General features: G+C 33.0%; 3 protein-coding genes across 4 annotated transcripts; 2 read left to right on the forward strand and 1 right to left on the reverse strand.

Moving 5' to 3' along the window:
* The first annotated feature begins 2,059 nt into the window (after positions 1–2,059).
* LOC106776215 (uncharacterized protein At5g49945) lies at positions 2,060–6,040 on the forward strand. Its single transcript, XM_014663592.2, has 3 exons — positions 2,060–3,062; positions 5,230–5,433; positions 5,524–6,040. The coding sequence occupies exons 1-3, from the start codon at positions 2,118–2,120 to the stop codon at positions 5,752–5,754; spliced, it is 1,380 nt and encodes a 459-aa protein (XP_014519078.1). The 5' UTR covers positions 2,060–2,117; the 3' UTR covers positions 5,755–6,040.
* Positions 6,041–8,176: 2,136 nt separating this feature from the next.
* LOC106775105 (metallothiol transferase FosB) lies at positions 8,177–9,662 on the forward strand. Its single transcript, XM_014662151.2, has 3 exons — positions 8,177–8,446; positions 8,973–9,280; positions 9,375–9,662. Exons 1-3 carry the CDS (start codon positions 8,274–8,276, stop codon positions 9,464–9,466), a joined length of 573 nt encoding a protein of 190 aa, XP_014517637.1. The 5' UTR covers positions 8,177–8,273; the 3' UTR covers positions 9,467–9,662.
* A 1,426-nt stretch (positions 9,663–11,088) lies between these two features.
* Positions 11,089–17,026, reverse strand: LOC106776187 (probable ion channel SYM8). Of its 2 annotated transcripts, XM_014663558.2 has the most exons (12): positions 16,429–17,022; positions 15,934–16,002; positions 15,230–15,847; positions 14,865–15,047; positions 14,635–14,694; positions 14,334–14,537; positions 13,737–13,985; positions 13,467–13,565; positions 12,507–12,701; positions 12,144–12,236; positions 11,764–12,030; positions 11,089–11,600 (listed from the first exon to the last, which is right to left on the reverse strand). In XM_014663558.2, exons 1-12 carry the CDS (start codon positions 16,798–16,800, stop codon positions 11,382–11,384), a joined length of 2,628 nt encoding a protein of 875 aa, XP_014519044.1. In that variant the 5' UTR covers positions 16,801–17,022; the 3' UTR covers positions 11,089–11,381. The 2 variants fall into 2 exon arrangements, with proteins under 2 accessions (XP_014519044.1, XP_014519045.1); XM_014663559.2 differs by lacking the exon at positions 11,089–11,600 and having other exon boundaries at positions 11,894–12,030; positions 12,144–12,220; positions 16,429–17,026.
* Between the last annotated feature and the right edge of the window lie 1,193 nt (positions 17,027–18,219).

Here is an 18,219-nt window from a genome sequence, read left to right on the forward strand (position 1 = left end):
AATTGTTGAAAAATACATGTAAACTTAGAACAATTTCTATATAATTCTTTAAAACAAATTATCTTCACTTAGATGATAAAAGAATCTTTCTGCAAATCATGAATTTCAATCATTCTTTTCTTTTCTTCTACTTATTTTCGACAGTATTTTTCATAATTTGCTTTAAATTGAGCCGGTTTGAATGAGTATATTAGTTTGTGGATAAATATTATTTTTTATTATGCATTCGTAAAGTGTTGAAATTTTTGTCGATGGATTGAAGGAGTTTTTGTATTAAACTTTGTAACATTTGTGCCTACATTATTTAACGTTTATATGATGAAATTGAGGTGGATTTTGACATTACGTTTGACTAGTTATATGTTAATTTTCAGTGGAAAATACTTTAATACGAATATTCTAATAAATAGAGTATGATAGATCACCTTGATGTCACAGAAATTATAATTAAAAATTCCTCTAATTTTAAGTTATAAATTAGACGTATTAAAACATTTATCTGATTTACTGATAAATTATATCATATTTATGCTTCAGAGTTATATTTTTTTAACTTATATATTCATTTAAATTATTCAATTTAAACTATCATACCCTTTCATCTCCAATAGGATAAACCATTTATATTTGTTTAAATTTAATAATTTATCATAAATCTTTTTCTTTTCACGACAATAACAAACTATCGTTAACAACAAACGTATTAAAACGACAGTTTTTTTAAATTAATAAAATGACTAAGATTAAAAAACAATTAAATAAAAATTATTAAATTTAAAAATATCATTTTAAGGATGAAATTAATAATATAATTATTTTAATTTTAAATAAATTTCATTCAAAAGATAAAATTGAAAAAGAAACATAGATAAAAAAAAAAAGAATCTTTATATGTAAGTGTAATATATATTAATGTTTTCAGCAAACAATATTATTAGAATTATTTTTATGTATTTATTTGAGTTATACCATACGAATAGTTTTGACTCTTTCATGATAAATAATTAAATTATTATAAAGTTTATACATATTTTATGTATTATGATGAATTTAGTCACTAAGAAAAAATTGTCAGTTAAGAGTTCCTTCCTTTATCAAAAACTAAAAAATCCACTAAAAAATCATGTCCACCACTTAATATACTTCACTTATTATATATCACATCACACCACTGTCATGTCATTTCAGTGTTTAAAATTATAATTCAATGTAAATGTAACTTAGTATTGGTTCTTATCTTTAAAATTTTAATTATTGAAATTTTAAACTGTAACTTCCAAAATGCAAAAAAAAATAAATAAAAAACACATCAATTTCTTTAATATAATGTATGAAAACATAGAAAGATAGTTTTTTAAAAATATTTATAGAATATCTATGTGATGTTCTTATATATACTATGCATACGATATTGTATAATAATATTATTATTATATATTATCTTTTACCACCCAATATTCATATAAAATTTGTAAGATTGTATTAATGATACCACAATATATACATTCAAACATATTAAATCACTACTTTAATATGTTTCTATTGTTAAGTGAGCATCCAAATCGTTATGATGGAAATGACATTTTTGTAATATGTAATGGAAAAACAAATTCTGTATTTTAAATTGATAAAATTAAGATCAATTTATAAGATATAAATATGATAAAAATATACGAGAGAATATTTAAAGATATAAATATAGATTTAAAAGTTTGACCGAATAATATTGATATTTTTTTATTCACGCGATACTTTATTTATATGATTCAAATTATAGTTAGAAACTTAGATATCTCATAAAACACATTCCATAATTAAATATTTACATTATATAACATAATTATTAAAAAGAGTGAATTAAAAATTACATAATTAACGCTTTCAATTACCAATCTCTTTCTAAAGTATATATAAATGAAATTAGCATATATTATATTAATCATTGTTTATCTTAAGAAATTATAATTATTTTGTTGAAATAAGATAAAATATATATATTTATTATAATTGGTGTAGAAATATGAACTGATAATACTAGTAATTAGTAATTAAGATATATTGTTGGGTTGCATTGCATCTGAGCTTTCAGAAGACAACAGAGCTCACACAATCTGTCAATGGCAAATCCAACTCTCTCATATCTCTTTCTCGCTCTTCTCGGTGTTCACTCGCTCTTCGTTGTCTTTGCGTACGCCGATTCCCATTTCGAAGGTTTCGAAGCCGAAGACGACGATGAAATCGAAGACGCTTCCATCGATCCCGCATCTCTCCGATCACCGCCCCTCTCCGACCCCACCCCTCTCGCCACCGATCCAACTCCCCAACCTCCGCCCTCCGATCTCCCTAAGTCCCCTCCCGCCACCACCACCACCTTCGATTTTTGGGACGACGACGAATTCGAGGGCGTTCCAGTCGAACACCCCTCCCCCGAACCTCCCTCCGATCCCAAATCAACTGAAAACGCCACCGCCACCCAAACCCCTCCAATCCCTAATTCTCCCCGCTCCTTCACCGTGGAGATCGTCTGCGGATCCTTTCTCATCATGTTCGCCATCAATTACTTCACTGGCAAGCGCGAGAACGAGAACATCGCTCTCTCCTGGGCTGCGCAGTTCGCTGCCAAGGATTCTATCTTCGAGAAGAATTTCAGCCTTCTAGGGATCGGCGACGGCGGCGATGATTCGCCCTTGCTGCTGAAGGAGGGGCAGACGACGTTCAAGTTCTACGCGAGCGGGAGAAGGTACTGCCAGGGGTTGTTGGCGACGCTCGAGTTGAAAAGCAGGCACGATCTCATCGCGAGGATCTACAACATGATCGTGCCCTGCAGGGATGAGATCGCGTTCGAAGTGTACATGAACGATGACGCCATGGATCATGTGGTTTTCGCAATGGCCAAGAAGAAGGCTGCCAAGGCCATGCACAAGGATGTGAGGGATTTGCAAAGGTTCGGCAGCGTTCTCTCCCCTCCCTCTTCCAGGAAGTGGGTTGCTGATGACCTCGCCGTTATCTCTGAATCCAAGGAAGTAGCTGCTGATTTGATCACCGACGCCGTCATTGATCAGGTTCCTTTCTCTTCTTTCAATTACCAATTTTCTTCTCATGCTATTTTATGGCTGATATCTGTTTCTTAATCTTATTTAAGTAAGATTTGTAACTTAATCTTCATAGTTATGCTTAAGAATATTCTTTGTTTGATAACTTATTGAATAAATGCTTAATTGCTTTGTTTATGTAAACTCGCCCTCAGAGACTTCACAGGCGATGAAGCTTTCATGTGATGAATTCTTGATAATTTAAGTGCTTTATTAGCTTTTTATCCTTGTGTGCCCCTTTATTAGAAGCTTAACTGAGTATGAAGGTCAGTTGTCACAGGTGGCATCATCTTTCTAGTTTCTAACTTCACCAAGAGATTGAGTTGCATAGAGCGAAAGGGGTAGAAATAGATTTTGCTGGTTGGTTCTGTATTTATAACTCCGTTTCTGTAGAATAAATTTTCTCTCACTTTCCAATTGATACTGCCGAAAAGCATGGACCCTTTCTTAAAACCAAGGTCCAAAAGCTGTAGAACATTATATATTATTGCTTAAAATACTACCTTTTCCATCCAACATATAACCTATTTATTTTAGACTTCTCCTCAAGATTCCCACCAGGCATTATTTTCGCTGTCTCTCTTTTTTTCTCCTCACTAACTGTTGGCTATAGTAATTTTATGAAGAGCTAGAGCAATCTTTGGGTTTGCTGCTACTCTATCCTTTAGAACAAGGTGGAAGTCTGAGTTTCAAGGCTGTTGAAATGGTGAAGTTTTAGATACTGGAGAGAGAATAGAGAGAAGGTGAAAGTCTGCGTTGATGTGCATACAAAACTTATAGCACCAACTCTTGTTTATACTAATCAAGTCCTAATTAACTATTAATACAAATTATAAGATAAATAAACATGCCAATCAATCCTGAGTGGTATTTTGAAATAGGAGAACTAATCCTAATGGCTTATGATTCGCCATCACATGCGGGTAAGGATGGGGATTGGCGGTGCATGGAAGAACTATGTGTGCCTAAGAATAGTGTATGGGAGTGTACCTTCACTTTGGTGATCCAGAGATTTTGGGGACTAGTAGATCTGTGTGGTGGTCTTGTAGGAAAACTTTCCTGAATTTTTTCTGTTGGTTCATCAATTACAGGAGAAGTCTGAAGCATGTTTGAAACATTCGATGTTTGTTTTCCCTCTCTCTTTTTGGTTTTAAGAACTGTTTTCTAGAAAAAAAAAAAATTATTCTACTCAGTAATCTATTTCTCACCCAATCTTAGAAGGTAAAATGTGAAACCAAAAAAAATAAAGTCTATTATCCACACCAATGTTAGCAAAAGCATCAACGCACATCCACTTCAGGCATGATCTACTCAACCTGTTTAGCTCGAATACCTTTGGAAGTTCTAGTTTGAACATTAAAAAAAATCTCAAAATACAAAGGTTAATCATATCATCATTCAAATACTTAGATGACCTTTTACCTGCCATCTGAACATTCCATTGTACAGAAAGAAGAGCAGAATGAAAAAGAATAGATTTCTTGAATTTCATATGATTCCTAGCTTTCCAAATGATCCAAATAATGAAAGTGATAACAACAAGCTGAATATTGCACACAGTAGGACTAGGTTTTTCAGAAATAAAAGAAAGACAATCATCAATCCAAGAACAAGAAAAGTTAGGGAAAGCAGAAGCTATATGCGTATGTGTNTACATTATAATGTATGTTTAAATCCTAAAGCATTAACCCTTTTTTATTCTAATCACAACACGATCCTCTGTCCTAACTAATTAGGGTAGCAAATCATAAGATAAGGATATATAACTTGATACTACAAGATAACGAGAAGTAGGAAACTAAATTTAAATATAATATAATATACTTTTGGAATTTGTTATCTCATTAAATTGGCATATATTCAAAACTTTGTGGTTGATTGTCAGATGTAAGTTGGCATCCTCCTTGGTTCTCCTGGTTGATAGTGTGTATTTTGGTTACATATTCTTTTGATGCCATTTGTGTGAAGTGATCATGCACCACTGTTTCAATTTGCTGTTAAGAAGCTTGATTACATTTGGCTTCATTTAATGTTTTCAAGCCTTTTTAAAGCAAAATAAGGGTCTTGTTTCATGTGCACTGTTTCATATCCTGTTAAGCTTATTTATTGGACTCAATCAGATACTGTTATACTGCAGGTTTTTGGTGACAAAGCTTTTGAAAAATTTGGAAAAGGTTTAATTTCATTGCATTTCTCCGATCAGCACCCTGGTATACACAAGAAGGTATTGTTGTTCAAGTTTGTGCTTCCTGCTGCCAAGAACATGGCTGACATGACTCGGCTGGTGGCTCTTGTTCCGTATTATATTGATTTGATCGGAAGATATAAATTAAGTTCACAGGTGGGTTAGTCATGCTACGAATCTATGTTTAGCTTGTAGATGATGAAGTTTTTATGGTTGTTCCTTAAATAACTGGTGTTCATATTTCAGGCTCGGTCAAAGACAGAGGGTGCACGACAAAAGGCTGCTCTGGAGGCACAGAAAGAACTCCGAAATGCACAACAAGAGGCCATGCAGAGAAGAAAGGCGGAGAGGAAAAAGATGATGGAGGAGGCAGAGGCAAAGTTAAGTGCAGAGGCTATTCGAAAGAAAGAAGCAAAAGAGCGTGCTCGTCAAATGAAGAAGTCAATGCCAAGGATGAAAATGGCCCGTGGTGCGTAATTCTTGAATGTTGTCTGTGAAACTTGATGAGTTTAAGGCCTTCCCCACCCACCTTAATGTTTGAATGTTGTGGGACCCTTCCCTCTTGCCTTCTGCCTTTTGTAGAATTTACGGCAATGTACCTTTTTAGTTGGCATTTCCTCCTAAACTTTTAGCTGGCTAGATAGGCCTCACCACGTCTTAGGTGGATTTTGAATGTACCAAAATTTCCATTTTAGAGACATTTTATTTACGACTTCTTCATAACTTCTTGATAACAAGTTAAATCTATTTATTCTACCTCCCATCTCACAATATTCTATTTAAGTATTATTGTACTGTCTTTTACTCATGTTTGAAAAACAAAAATTTCTACTTTTTATTAATTCAAAGTCATTTTCACCATTGGATTAAAGGACGTAGTTAGTTTTTTATGCTGTGTGCAGTAAATATGACAACATGGAAAAATAGTTGTTTGCAGATTATTATGTCCCTTTCTTATGTTTTGGTATTAAATGTAATACACATTTGATTAATCAGGGGAAGAACTGTTACAGTTGTGTGAGATTATATGTTTGCGCATCAATTCAATTTTGCAGAAGCCAGACTTGAGTTCTTTTTGCAAATTTAAGTTATAACACAAATTTGAGTTTACAAATATTAATCCAAACATGCATTGCACCATCAAATTAACCTTGATTTATTAAAATTTATTTTTAAAAAATCAATTTTATTTCACTAATATTTTCTGTACAAGTTTATTTTATTTATAAGTTTAGATACATTTTTCATTTGAAAGAATAAATTTTAAATTATTTTTTTAAAATTTTAGAAAAATATCATGAATATCTATGGAAACTAACAATTATAAAATAAATGGTAGGTATGTGTAAAAGGCATTGGGTAGATAATTGGTGGAATAATAAGAAAAAAGAAAAAGAAAAATTAGACCCAAAACTACGGCCACTTTGATGCTTATATTTTGATACTTTTTAAAGTTGGATATAGTATTATTTTGACCTTCCTTCATTTGGTATAGTTTTATACCATTATCAAAATTAAGTTTTCTGGTTATATATCCATTTTATTATTTCTTGTTTGTTTCACAATTACGTCTCTACTTTTTCTGTTAAACTCTACTCAATTTTCATGTTTGTTTCGAAAAATACTAACTTAAAAACACCACTTCAAATACAAACTATTTAAAAAAAATGATCACTGAACACTATCAATTAAGTCGATAAATTTTTTGGCTCGAAAAATAAAAGTTAAATTATAATAGTTTCATTATATGCTAGTGAAAAAAACGAATCTTTAACTATTAGATGGTTAAATTAAATAGTACATTTACGTTTCTTTTTAAGTAAGCGTAAGGTTATTAGTTTATTTTTTTAAAATTCCTATATAATTGTCATCACTATTAAGTTATTCTCTTCACTTAATACATCATTTATACACACAGAAGAAAACATTATTACTTTATTTAATATTAAGCACAACCTTTTCTCACTCGAGATATTTTATTAAAAGTTCTCAAATAATTAAACGACACGCTGAGCTTAATGTATAAGTTTGACTTCAAATATTATATATATGTTAAATAATAAAAGAAATGAATTATATTAGCTTAAAGAAAATAGTGAAATGCAAACTGTAGCAAATAAAATGATAAAGAGTGTTGCCGAAGAGACTCACGTGTGAAACGTGTGAGAATAACAACACCACGCGATATTTTTTGTTTTCCTACTTTCAACCACACTTTTATTTTTCAAACAATTTCAGAATTTTCTTCAGAAGGGTTCTTCCTTCTGTCACTCGTGGCCCACGTTGCTCTTATCAGATGACGACGCGGATAAAAAAAAATAAAATCTTTTTTCTAAATCAGAAGTAAAACGTGTGATTTTTTTGAAGCATTTTGTTTCATTCGAGATAAATGCACACACCCACCTTTTCGTCTTGTAAATTTTCAATCCTAAATCTGAAAGTTCAAATCTTGGTGATGGGTATATATCTCTTTGTTCTTGTAAATTATCATTCTTGCTGACACCCTGTTAAAAAATAAGGTTTTCTGTGTTGAAAAACAGAGTAAAGAAATATAAAAAAGTCTTGTCGTGTTTAAAAATTTACCAACTCAGTTACAGTGAGTGGTCTGATGATGTTAGCTCACTGACGCCGAAATAACGAGGCAGGGAAAAACAGGACAGTAGGTTAAATTTGAATTTGACAAGAAATTAAAAGCAAGTTTTTTTTTTTTTGATTGGAGCTTTGATGGTTTCTTTTTGAGAAGTAAATTTAATTTTCCACGTTTTGCATCGCAAGCAGAGGCATGGTGGGACAGTGAGAAACATTATAGGCGGTTGTTAAGATCATCATTGATGAGGTGTGAACAGATAATTTCCACTTTCATTTTATCTGTAAAGTATGCATAAAAACCATCCTCTTTCCTTTATATAATAAGCACACTGCAAGGTTTCATCCTCACAAACACAACACAATTACACAACACTTTCCTTAACCAAGCCGGTGTTTGAGTCTGAGATATGGGAAAGATAGAGAAACTGTCTTCTGCTTCAGCTACCCCTCTGCCTTTGCTTTCACTAAATCACGTCTCTTTTGTATGCAAGAGTGTGAGTGAGTCTGTCAAATTCTATGAACAAGTTCTTGGATTTGTGCTTATCAAGAGACCATCTTCTTTCAAATTTGAAGGGGCATGGTAACTTCCTTCTCTTTCGTTTTCTGCTTCTTTTCTGCTTTCCCACATGTCCCTTTCTACCAGATCAGGTTTTGGTTTGGATCTCTTGACAATGTCATCACAAATTTCAATTTAAGTGATGCAGACTGACTTTTTGTTCTTGGCAACAGACTAAAGATTAAACATTCAACAACATTTCATATCTATTCAATGTTCCAAACTTTTACCGACACTCTATATTTTTTAACTACCGACACTCTTTTTTGAACTAAATTGGCTCCGTGAAAATACTCACTCAGTGAAGAAATATAGTACATACACGTGCACCTGATCATGAGTGTCTGATTATAAACGTTCCTTCTCTTTCCTCCCAATACAATTTCTAAACTTTTGTTACAGTTTCTTTAAGAAAATTCGTCCAAATGCACTGGTTTTGGTATGAATACTATTTGAACTAGTTTTTATTATGCTGTGGTGAAGTGCTTCTTTTTTTTTTTTTTTTTTTTCATGAATCGGGTTGAAATCATAATAATTATACTGTTTTCAGGTTATTCAACTATGGAATTGGCATTCACCTACTGGAGTCAGCTAAGATTCCGGTGGAAAAGAGAGAGATAAACCCCAAGGAAAATCATATATCGTTTCAATGCTCAGACATGAAAATTATTATGCAGAAACTTGATGCGATGAAGATTGAGTTTGTGACAGCAGTTGTGGAAGAAGGTGGAATTCAAGTTGATCAACTGTTCTTCCATGACCCAGATGGATATATGATAGAAATATGCAACTGCCAGAATCTTCCTGTGCTTCCAATTTCCTCTTGCCCTCTCCAGCGCCACCCTTCATTCTACTATGGTATGCAAATGCAACCCTTCTTTTTTCTCTCCCTTTTCTTTTCTGTTTCTTTCCTAGTTAGGAACTAATGAATTAGATCATTTGGGTTTTGCAGGAAAAGAGACATTCAAGGTAAACTTCTATGCTGAAGAATCTAAGTTGATGATGGAGAATTTTATGATGGATATGCTGAAGATTTCAATATGAGGAGAAGAGAATTGTGTGAAGGCCTTTTTGTCTTGTACCAAAGTCGTCACAATATAGTATTAGTAGTAATAAATCATATTATCTTCTTTTGTATTCTCGTTTGTGTATATAAACAAGTAATTCTCCCCTCATAATTGAATTTCGTCTTCATTATGTATAAATCTATCCAAGATATATACACAACATTTTTGTCTTTCTATTTTGCATTATTTATTCAATCTTATCATTAACAGATACATCACTTTTTAGAATTACTCTAATATCCTCTGAAGTTTTATAAAATCACATAAATATATATTTATGTTCAAAAACAGTACACTGTGTTGTCCTTCTAGAGAAGTTAACGTAAATGCTACCAAAAACCCAGAAGGTGTTTGTAAACATTCAAAGGCCAACAACATTAAACTACTTAAAAAAATGATCTTTCTTCTTATCATGGCTATGACAATAGACATTAAAATAGAAAATGCGAGGGCAAATGGGAATACTTAGAAACTAGAATAAAGAAAAGCTTAGAACTGGTCATGGTGTCAGTGGAACTGTAGATGGACGTTAATAACGGCGTGAATAGGTTGCAAGGTGAGAAAGAAGCTTAGAGATATAAAATGAAATGAAGGAGTTGTTCATATTTGACAGCAGGGAAGGATGATGCTAACATGTCCATGTCTAGAACGTTCACACTCAACCATTCTTCATTATCTTATTGTGAGCAGTTGAGTTATTTATTACACACTTGCTTGATTTTGATTACGTTTTGTGAAAGGGTGAAGGGGTGATGTGGAGTGTACTCAATAATAACTCACTCATTGTCATGCATACGTGGTAACATAGTTGACTTTACAAGGCCACATCACTTTACCTGGCAGTGCTTGTAGCTTCATGTGCCTTTCTGTAATATTTATGATAAAATATGCCACTATGGATTCTCTTTATATTCATGTGATCTTATAAATTACATCATCTTTATAAATAGTGGCCCACTATTACTAACTCATTATAAAGAGCATCCACAGTGGATACGGATGTTTAATGTGTTATTTCATTCATAGTAGCATCCAAAGTTTCATAAAGAGTATCTTATCCACTATGGATCTTCCTTATATTCTTGTTCTTGTAATGAATTGATTCAATAAAATCTTGGTAAGAGTTTTATAGTGTTTGATCAGTGCTAGACAGTCCAATATTAATATGCAGAAAATGGTTTTAATAGATTGTTTAGTCTCTTAGCATCAATTGAGTTCTGAGCTGTCTGGTGGGACCATCTCTGGAGTTGTAGCCTCAATCACCAACATTGCCACGGAAGTAATCTATGCAATGTAACCATTCTACTGTTTATTTATTTCATCTACATTCTTCTCTGATAACAACATACTACAACTATTAGTACAAGTAAATCTTCTTATCTTCCAATTTCATATGATAAAAGCTTATGTATTTATTTCTTTATGAAAATTAAATATATGAGATCTATAGAAGGTAATCAAGAAAAGGGAGGATGCATATAACTAAACATATACAGTTGAGTTAGATGAGTTTTTTAACCCAATCCTAAAACTGCTCCAACCAACCCAATCAATTATTTTAGGAGTTAAGAATTGGGTGTGTGGACTTTTCACTTTAGGTTACAGAAAAATCTATTTTTTTGTCATTGAATAATAAGTTCATAATTTCTACATATATGTTAAAGGGTTACTCTACACTTTAACTCCTTCCCAGTTACCTATATGAGACATTATTTTACATGCAGTGATGTTATAAACATAATTCCACATCAAATAAAGAGATTAACCAAAATCTAGAAGAATCTTTGGACGGGCAAAATCTCAGGTCCTTCAACTTTTAGGAGCCTCCAAGTTCCCAGCTAGTTTGAAATGAATAACAATCATCATCTTCATCACGGCATAAAGGAAGAAAATCAATCTCCTTTGGCAACAACAACAAAAACATCACCAAGGGACCATTTTCTTGGCTCTGACTTTTCTGAAGGGTTGATAATGGCTCGATCTTGGTTAGCCAAGCGATAGCCGATAACAATCTCCTTTCTTGTTCGACCCCTAATCATTATATCGTAAAAGCACAGTTCTTCCTGGTCAAATAAATAGAACTCTGCTGGTTTGATACACATCTCGTTTCCCTGCACAAGTTAATGAAAAGTCTAACATATAAGTAATTTTGATCATTAAAAAAAATGCTAAACCAGAAGTTTAGAAATTGGAAAATTAAACGAGACAAGAAATTGAAAATCAACTGAATCTATATCGCGAGAGACAGTAAGAATAAGTTCAAATGAGGTATACCTCCTCTGCAAATAATTCCTCAAGAACTCGGTTGATTTGCTTGTCTTCGGCCACCATTGCTAGTGCCATGCTAACCAGCTCATTAGATAACACATAATCACTGATTCTGGAGACAGACACTAGATTTCTAGTCCTAGAATCCAAAATTTCACTAATTATAATTGATCTATCAGAAGCTTGCTGCATTTCACGGATCCAAGAGTTGTGAGAGAACCCAGATAACCTCAGAGAAGTTGACTTCGTGTCTTTGTATGGGAGGCGTCTTGACTACACAAAGAGGAGGGGGATTGTTAGAAAGTCAGTTCATAAAACAATGAGACATTAGTCAGTGATGTGAACACAAAATCCTTAATTTGAGTTGATGCAACCATACTGAATACCTGTATGTCACGAATGAGTAGAAGGGTAGCTAGAGACCTTGAGTCAGAGTGAGCAACAGAGTCCTCCACTGACTCATCTGCAAGAATAAGGATCTGTCCTCTTAGAGTTAGTATACAGTTGAAGAGAATTTTAATTTACCTTGCTTGATTTCCTTTGATCTAGAGGTATCTTATTACACTTAATCTCCTTTCAACACTTTGCTCATAATTTTACTTGTATACAATGATGAAAATTGAGCAAGGTATTAGAATGCTAGAAATGAAACAGGGAAATCCCCGAGTGAAGGATTCCTTCCTAAATACACTAATACATTTAAAACCTGAAATACTATAAATATGAAGAGATACTGATTCAAAACTTACAGAATCAAAAGTCTCTAGTGGAAGACCCTCCAGGTGCCGCCTAATTACAGCATTCCCCTCCCTATGGACAAGTTTTATGTTTTCTAGCTCAGAAACATCAAGTCCACCATCAACAAGCTTCTTCTCTCTTTCCTTTTCAGGGACCTCGTTGAACATCCAAAGCTCTGAACCAGGAGCCAAGAGTGCCTCTAAAACCTTTTAAACAATAATGATTAAGGAAGTATTAGAGGATTATGAATTTAGACCGGTTGAGTCAACTCACATATTTTTAGGAGACGGATCTATTATATTAAAGCAGTGATTATTTACCATCACTGAGCATTCCACACAGGGGTGAAGACCATAATTCAAGGAATCACTCAGGTCTACACAAGTAATACACGATGTAGTTTATGCAAAATTAAATATCGTATTTTTTAGCATCTTTAACTTGCATTTGTGGATTGCCTACCCCCTTCAAACCTCCATTCACCATCTTGACCTCCGTTGCGGTCAGAGTATTCTTAAGATTTCAGAATTTAGTTCTCATAAAACAGGTTTTCGGATATTTTTATGATAGTTCAATGTTTTTTCTTTTTCCTTTAAGAAAATCAAACCCTAGATTCTGGAAATTGACTCAATAAATCTGTTCACATAATTAACACTAAAGAATAGTTGGGAAATATGGCTAACGACACCAGCTAGTAGCAGATTGAAACCCACTGCAAGCCCATGTGGCCAAGACATTGCCACATAATAGTACCACAGCCAAAGGGTGTGGCCCAGTGGAACCTGATGATCTTAGCCAAAAGAATATCAGCTACTGTTGTTCATGTTAAGAGTATAAAAAGCTATTAAATAAGAGAACTAATCCTTTCAAAACATCAATAGGATGGTGCATAATAGCAGTGTTAATTGTCAAAAAAGGGTAAGGATATGTATGTAAGGCCATAGTATAGCGTATCCAATTAAGAGAATTACCATGATCATATCATCAATATCACGGCGCCAGCCACAAAATAGTATCTTCTCTGGAAATTTAGGTGGATCACGTATCCTTGGGCAAAGTCCCTTACATACCTATGTAAAGTATATAACATTAAAAACACCAGGTAATGCACAAGTCACCTACTAACACTATGATTATTTAATAAATCCAAGAGAGTGCGCAACATATACAAGATTTTAAGCACCAAATCAGCATATTTTCCAATAAGGAAATCATAAGAGAAGTTGAAACGGAAAGATAACCTCTGGAAGAGGACCTGGAGCATAAGTGTCATCATCCTCAGCTATGACAAGGACTTCATCCCCATCTCTCAGAACATAACTATCATCTGGATTGATGATAATCTTTCCCCCATCAGCAGCAACCTTAACTCCACAAGGTATTGCATCAGGAAATGAAATTAATACATCTTTGAAAAAGAGACCATCCAATTGAGGCCACCTTTTGATGTAAAACTCGGCATTCTCAAATCCCAAAATATCCTCCCATATCTAGCCAATAGAAGGAAACAAGTAAACAGATGCTGAGTTACTCCATACATGGAAACCAAATGTAGAGAAAAGTGATAAATTTCATAAAGTTTGATACACTATCAAGGACTGGAAAAATAGTAGCCAGTTTCAGTGCCTAGGTAAACAGGCTTTATATTACAACTGAAAATAGTTCGTGAAGAAGTTCATCCAGTAAGAGTCAGGATTCTCGAGGCATTCGTATGTGACTTAGTAAGCATATTCTAGCTATTTTAAACACTACATACATGAACAAAAACGGGTGCAACACCACTTGAGGGTGGGTGGAAGAAAGCTAGTTCACATGAACGACATAATTATCCAACTAACCTGTGCAAGGCCAGGCTGTAGAGCACACTGAATCATCAAACGCCCAATTACATCATGTGCAACAACTGTTTCAATGAGTTCTCCGCCAACAAGTTTCACTAGAGGTTCATTGTCAAGGTCACTCATCTCCACAACAACATGACCCCCTAAGCCCTCCCTTACGCCTGTTAGGCTAAGAACAACTCTCAAAGCACGTGCATCACTCTAGAAAAAGAGAATTGAGAAAAAAAAAGTTACTGTGAAGAAGTTCCTTGGTAAGAATTAGACAACATAACAAAGGAATAATGAGTATGTAAATAACCTGATCTGCATTTTCATCTGAAGCTAATACAATAATTGCACGTGCCTTAGAAACTGAAACCTGTGGATAATTAATAATTACATTTGAGAACATAGAAATTTTTGGGAAGAAAGAACGTATAGGTAAACAGCTCAAAACTCATTCCCCATATTATATGATTCAAATAGATTATATAAAAAGTATCCTTTCCCCAAAAAGCAGAACAAAAAGTCAAAGATACTCCATCAAACCTTCTTTAGGTCAGCCAGTATAAGAGGACTGCCACTTCTACAAATCACGGATGTCCCCATGAAATCAAATTCAAGCTTTGCTATATCCATTTCCATTTCCTCCTTTTCTTTTTCTGCAAGCACTACTATAACACCACCACCAACACTCTTATTTGCTATTGCTAGTTGCTTCAAAAGTGAACCCTGCAATCAAGCATCAATCATCAACATTTACATCCTTCTTATGAACAAAAATAAATGATGCAATCAGATTTACAGAACTAATACAGATGAACTATCATATCAAACAAATTCTGTCAACATAATATTCCAAGTCAAATGTAAAAACCTAAAAGCAGTTTGTGAGGAACTGACGAGGAGATTACCAATTTGTCACTCCACCCAAGAATGAGTATGTGGTTCTTTTCAATCACTTCACTCTTCCCTTTTCTGAGAGAATCTACCTTTTCTGATATAGCATCTGACACAAGTCCAAGCATCATAGCAAATATTAGCATACCACCTGAACTAATTGAGACAGAGACAATCCTCTGTCCGGTTCCTTCAGTTTCAGCATGATTTCCTGAGTCGGCTACATAAGTCCAAGAATGCCAAAGAGCTTCAGCAAAGCTACCGCCAGTCACAGCATACAAAGCTAAACCACCAAATCCTATAAGAAATAGAGTTGCGAAGAGAAGGGCAAGTAGCTTTGCGTAAGGATATATGGAGAAAAATACATCTACCATATAAGCAACTCTCTTCTTCAATGGTACATCCTCCTTGTTATCATTTGTTCTCCTCAAGCAATTTATTATTTGAGGAAGATAATCAAGATATTTGTACAACACAAAGGGCAAAATGAGGATGACCACCACAATATACAAAGCAACTGTTCTACTGTCAGTGTTCGGGACATAAGAAAATGAACCATCTCCTTTTCCGATAGATGTCTTTCTATTGTCAGGACAAAAATCTATTTCGCAGCACAGGTGAAGTTTCTCATCCTGCAACCGAAGAAATTAATAAAAAATCTAACCAAAATAAATAAGAATTTAAACACCATACTAAATTTCTAGAATTACAAGCTTACCTCCAATTTTCTGAGCCTATATTGTAGATAAGCGGAATGGGGTACAAAAACAATAGAAGTAATAACAAGCTGCCACAATAAAGGAAAGGTTCAGATGACCTGAATAAAGTATTGAAAGAAATGATCTCATCTCACAGAAGAGAAGTTAAAGTCTATAACTTTCTGCCAACCCAGCTTACTACAAAGGAAAACCATAATAATTTACTCAAAAATAGCTATGTGGGAAAATATATAGTAAAATAGTTTTTATCATACAATGCCAAGAGTCTCTAGAAGCATCGATAGGTAAGAACACCGAGGGTTCCAGAAAGGGATCTTACTTAACTATGATAATGAAAAAACAGTAAGTAAAGATGGTAGCTAATTATGAAAATTGTTGATCCCCTTTAGTAAAACATGGCATAATTAGCTTAGCTGAGAGAATTTAATAGAAAGATAAAAAGAAAAAGGAAAGAACACATACAGGCAACTAAAATAACTAATGACTAAACTAACCAGATACAAGATCGGAGGGAGGTTGTAGTATTGAGTTATGGTGTGTTGGGAACGAGGTGGCGAGGGGGAAGAAGGAGGAGGAGCGGGAATAGGTGGCGGCGGCGGTGGTGGTGGAACAAGTGAGGGTTTGGGAAGGTTGAGGTTGTGGGTGTTGGAAGGTTTGAAAGATGGTTTTTTTTTCTTGGTGGTGGTGCGAAGGAAAGAAGGGTAGTTCCATTGCTCGTCGGAATCAGAGACAGAGACAGGAAAATGGGGGGTATTAGAAGTTACAGAGACAGAGGTTGTGTGCCTAGGATTGGCAATAGTCTTGCTGCGTTTCAAGGGTGGCTTCCTGAGACTGAGATTGGAAGGTTCCTCATTGCTCTTTAGCATTCTTAGTGTTCTCAACTTGAGTTGAATTCAGCAGAGACAGATATTCCTATACCCTTTGTGGGGGCTCTGATGCTGACCACTACTGCTTTGCCTTGGCTTGCTTTGTGTGGGATCTACACAGAAAAACAATGTGTTTTGTTGTTGAAAAGCTGAAACAGACAACCTCTCTTTCTCTCTCTTTCTTTCTCTGACCTCCTTTTGTTACAACAGTGTTTTTCACTTTTTTTCATGTTGTAGATTCCACTCTCATCCTTTCTTTTTTTCAATCACCTTTTCTTCACATTTATTCACAATTATTACCTTCAAATGGATTTACCCTTTTAATTCTAACATCCATTTATCTTCTATAATTTTATGTTTTAAAGTGGAAATAAAGGTTTTAAATTAATTTACCAAACACATCCTTAGTCTCTTAGTTCCTTTTTAATAAAAAAATTGTTTTTTATTTATTATTTTTTTAATTTTAAGAACGTGAGTTTTTCTAATTATGTCTTGGACATTATTAATATACTGAAAACAAATATTTATAACAATAAACAGAAAAAAAATTAATAATGTTGAAATAAAATATTTGAAATGCCTATAACTATAATAGACAAACTACTTAAAATTATATTAGAAAATAAAAAGTTAAATATTTGTCTTGTTTGACAAAAATAGAACTTAAAATAATATAGTTAAAATTATATTAGAAAATAAAAAGTATGAATAGTCTTTGAAAAAAAATAAAACTTATATGATTTTTACTATTATAAATTTATAACATTTTTAAGATTAATTAAAATATATAGATAAGTATAAATTTCACTTTAAAAAATCAGATTATTAAGTTATAACATATTTTAATAATATTAAATATTTTTGAAGTTTATTATTTTTTAATCGAGGAATCATTAATAATATTTAATATTATATATATATATATATATATATATATATATATATATATTAACATGAGAAATAGAAATAAAACTAATTTGAATTACATAAATAAATGGATATTTTACTTTTTGTAAAAATTGATACATTATTAAATTTTTCCTCTTAGTAATTTTTTTTCTCTTAATAATATTTATAAAGAATATTCGTTTTTTGGTATATACATTTTTTTTTCAATTTTACCCTTTAAATAATTATTATTTTTAATTAAATTAATTATTTTATCATTTTATTCTTGTGACAACTGTTTTTTAAAATTTAATTATTTATAATAAAAAATTATTTAATAACAAATAGTATGTACATTAATTACTTTCATAATTATTTTCAATAACAAATATTTTATAATTTAATAAATTTTTCAAGAATAAAAAAATAAGTGGACATACATGGGCTTATTATTTAAAATTAATGACAATTAATACCTGATTTTTAAGTCAAATATTTATATATCCCTTACAAATTAAAACATGATTTGTG

This window comes from Vigna radiata, chromosome 10 (assembly GCF_000741045.1).
Source record: "Vigna radiata var. radiata cultivar VC1973A chromosome 10, Vradiata_ver6, whole genome shotgun sequence".
NCBI lineage: Eukaryota > Viridiplantae > Streptophyta > Magnoliopsida > Fabales > Fabaceae > Vigna > Vigna radiata.

Coding starts and splice junctions, on each gene's coding strand:
- LOC106776215 (XM_014663592.2), top strand. CDS start 2,118: ATGGCAAATCCAACTCTCTCATATCTCTTTCTCGCTCTTCTCGGTGTT. Junction 3,063..5,229: donor CCGACGCCGTCATTGATCAG/GTTCCTTTCTCT, acceptor GTTATACTGCAG/GTTTTTGGTGACAAAGCTTT. Junction 5,434..5,523: donor GATATAAATTAAGTTCACAG/GTGGGTTAGTCA, acceptor TTCATATTTCAG/GCTCGGTCAAAGACAGAGGG.
- LOC106775105 (XM_014662151.2), top strand. CDS start 8,274: ATGGGAAAGATAGAGAAACTGTCTTCTGCTTCAGCTACCCCTCTGCCT. Junction 8,447..8,972: donor TTCAAATTTGAAGGGGCATG/GTAACTTCCTTC, acceptor TACTGTTTTCAG/GTTATTCAACTATGGAATTG. Junction 9,281..9,374: donor CCACCCTTCATTCTACTATG/GTATGCAAATGC, acceptor TGGGTTTTGCAG/GAAAAGAGACATTCAAGGTA.
- LOC106776187 (XM_014663558.2), bottom strand. CDS start 16,800: ATGCTAAAGAGCAATGAGGAACCTTCCAATCTCAGTCTCAGGAAGCCA. Junction 13,566..13,736: donor CTCCAGGTCCTCTTCCAGAG/GTTATCTTTCCG, acceptor TACTTTACATAG/GTATGTAAGGGACTTTGCCC. Junction 11,601..11,763: donor AGGAATTATTTGCAGAGGAG/GTATACCTCATT, acceptor TAACTTGTGCAG/GGAAACGAGATGTGTATCAA.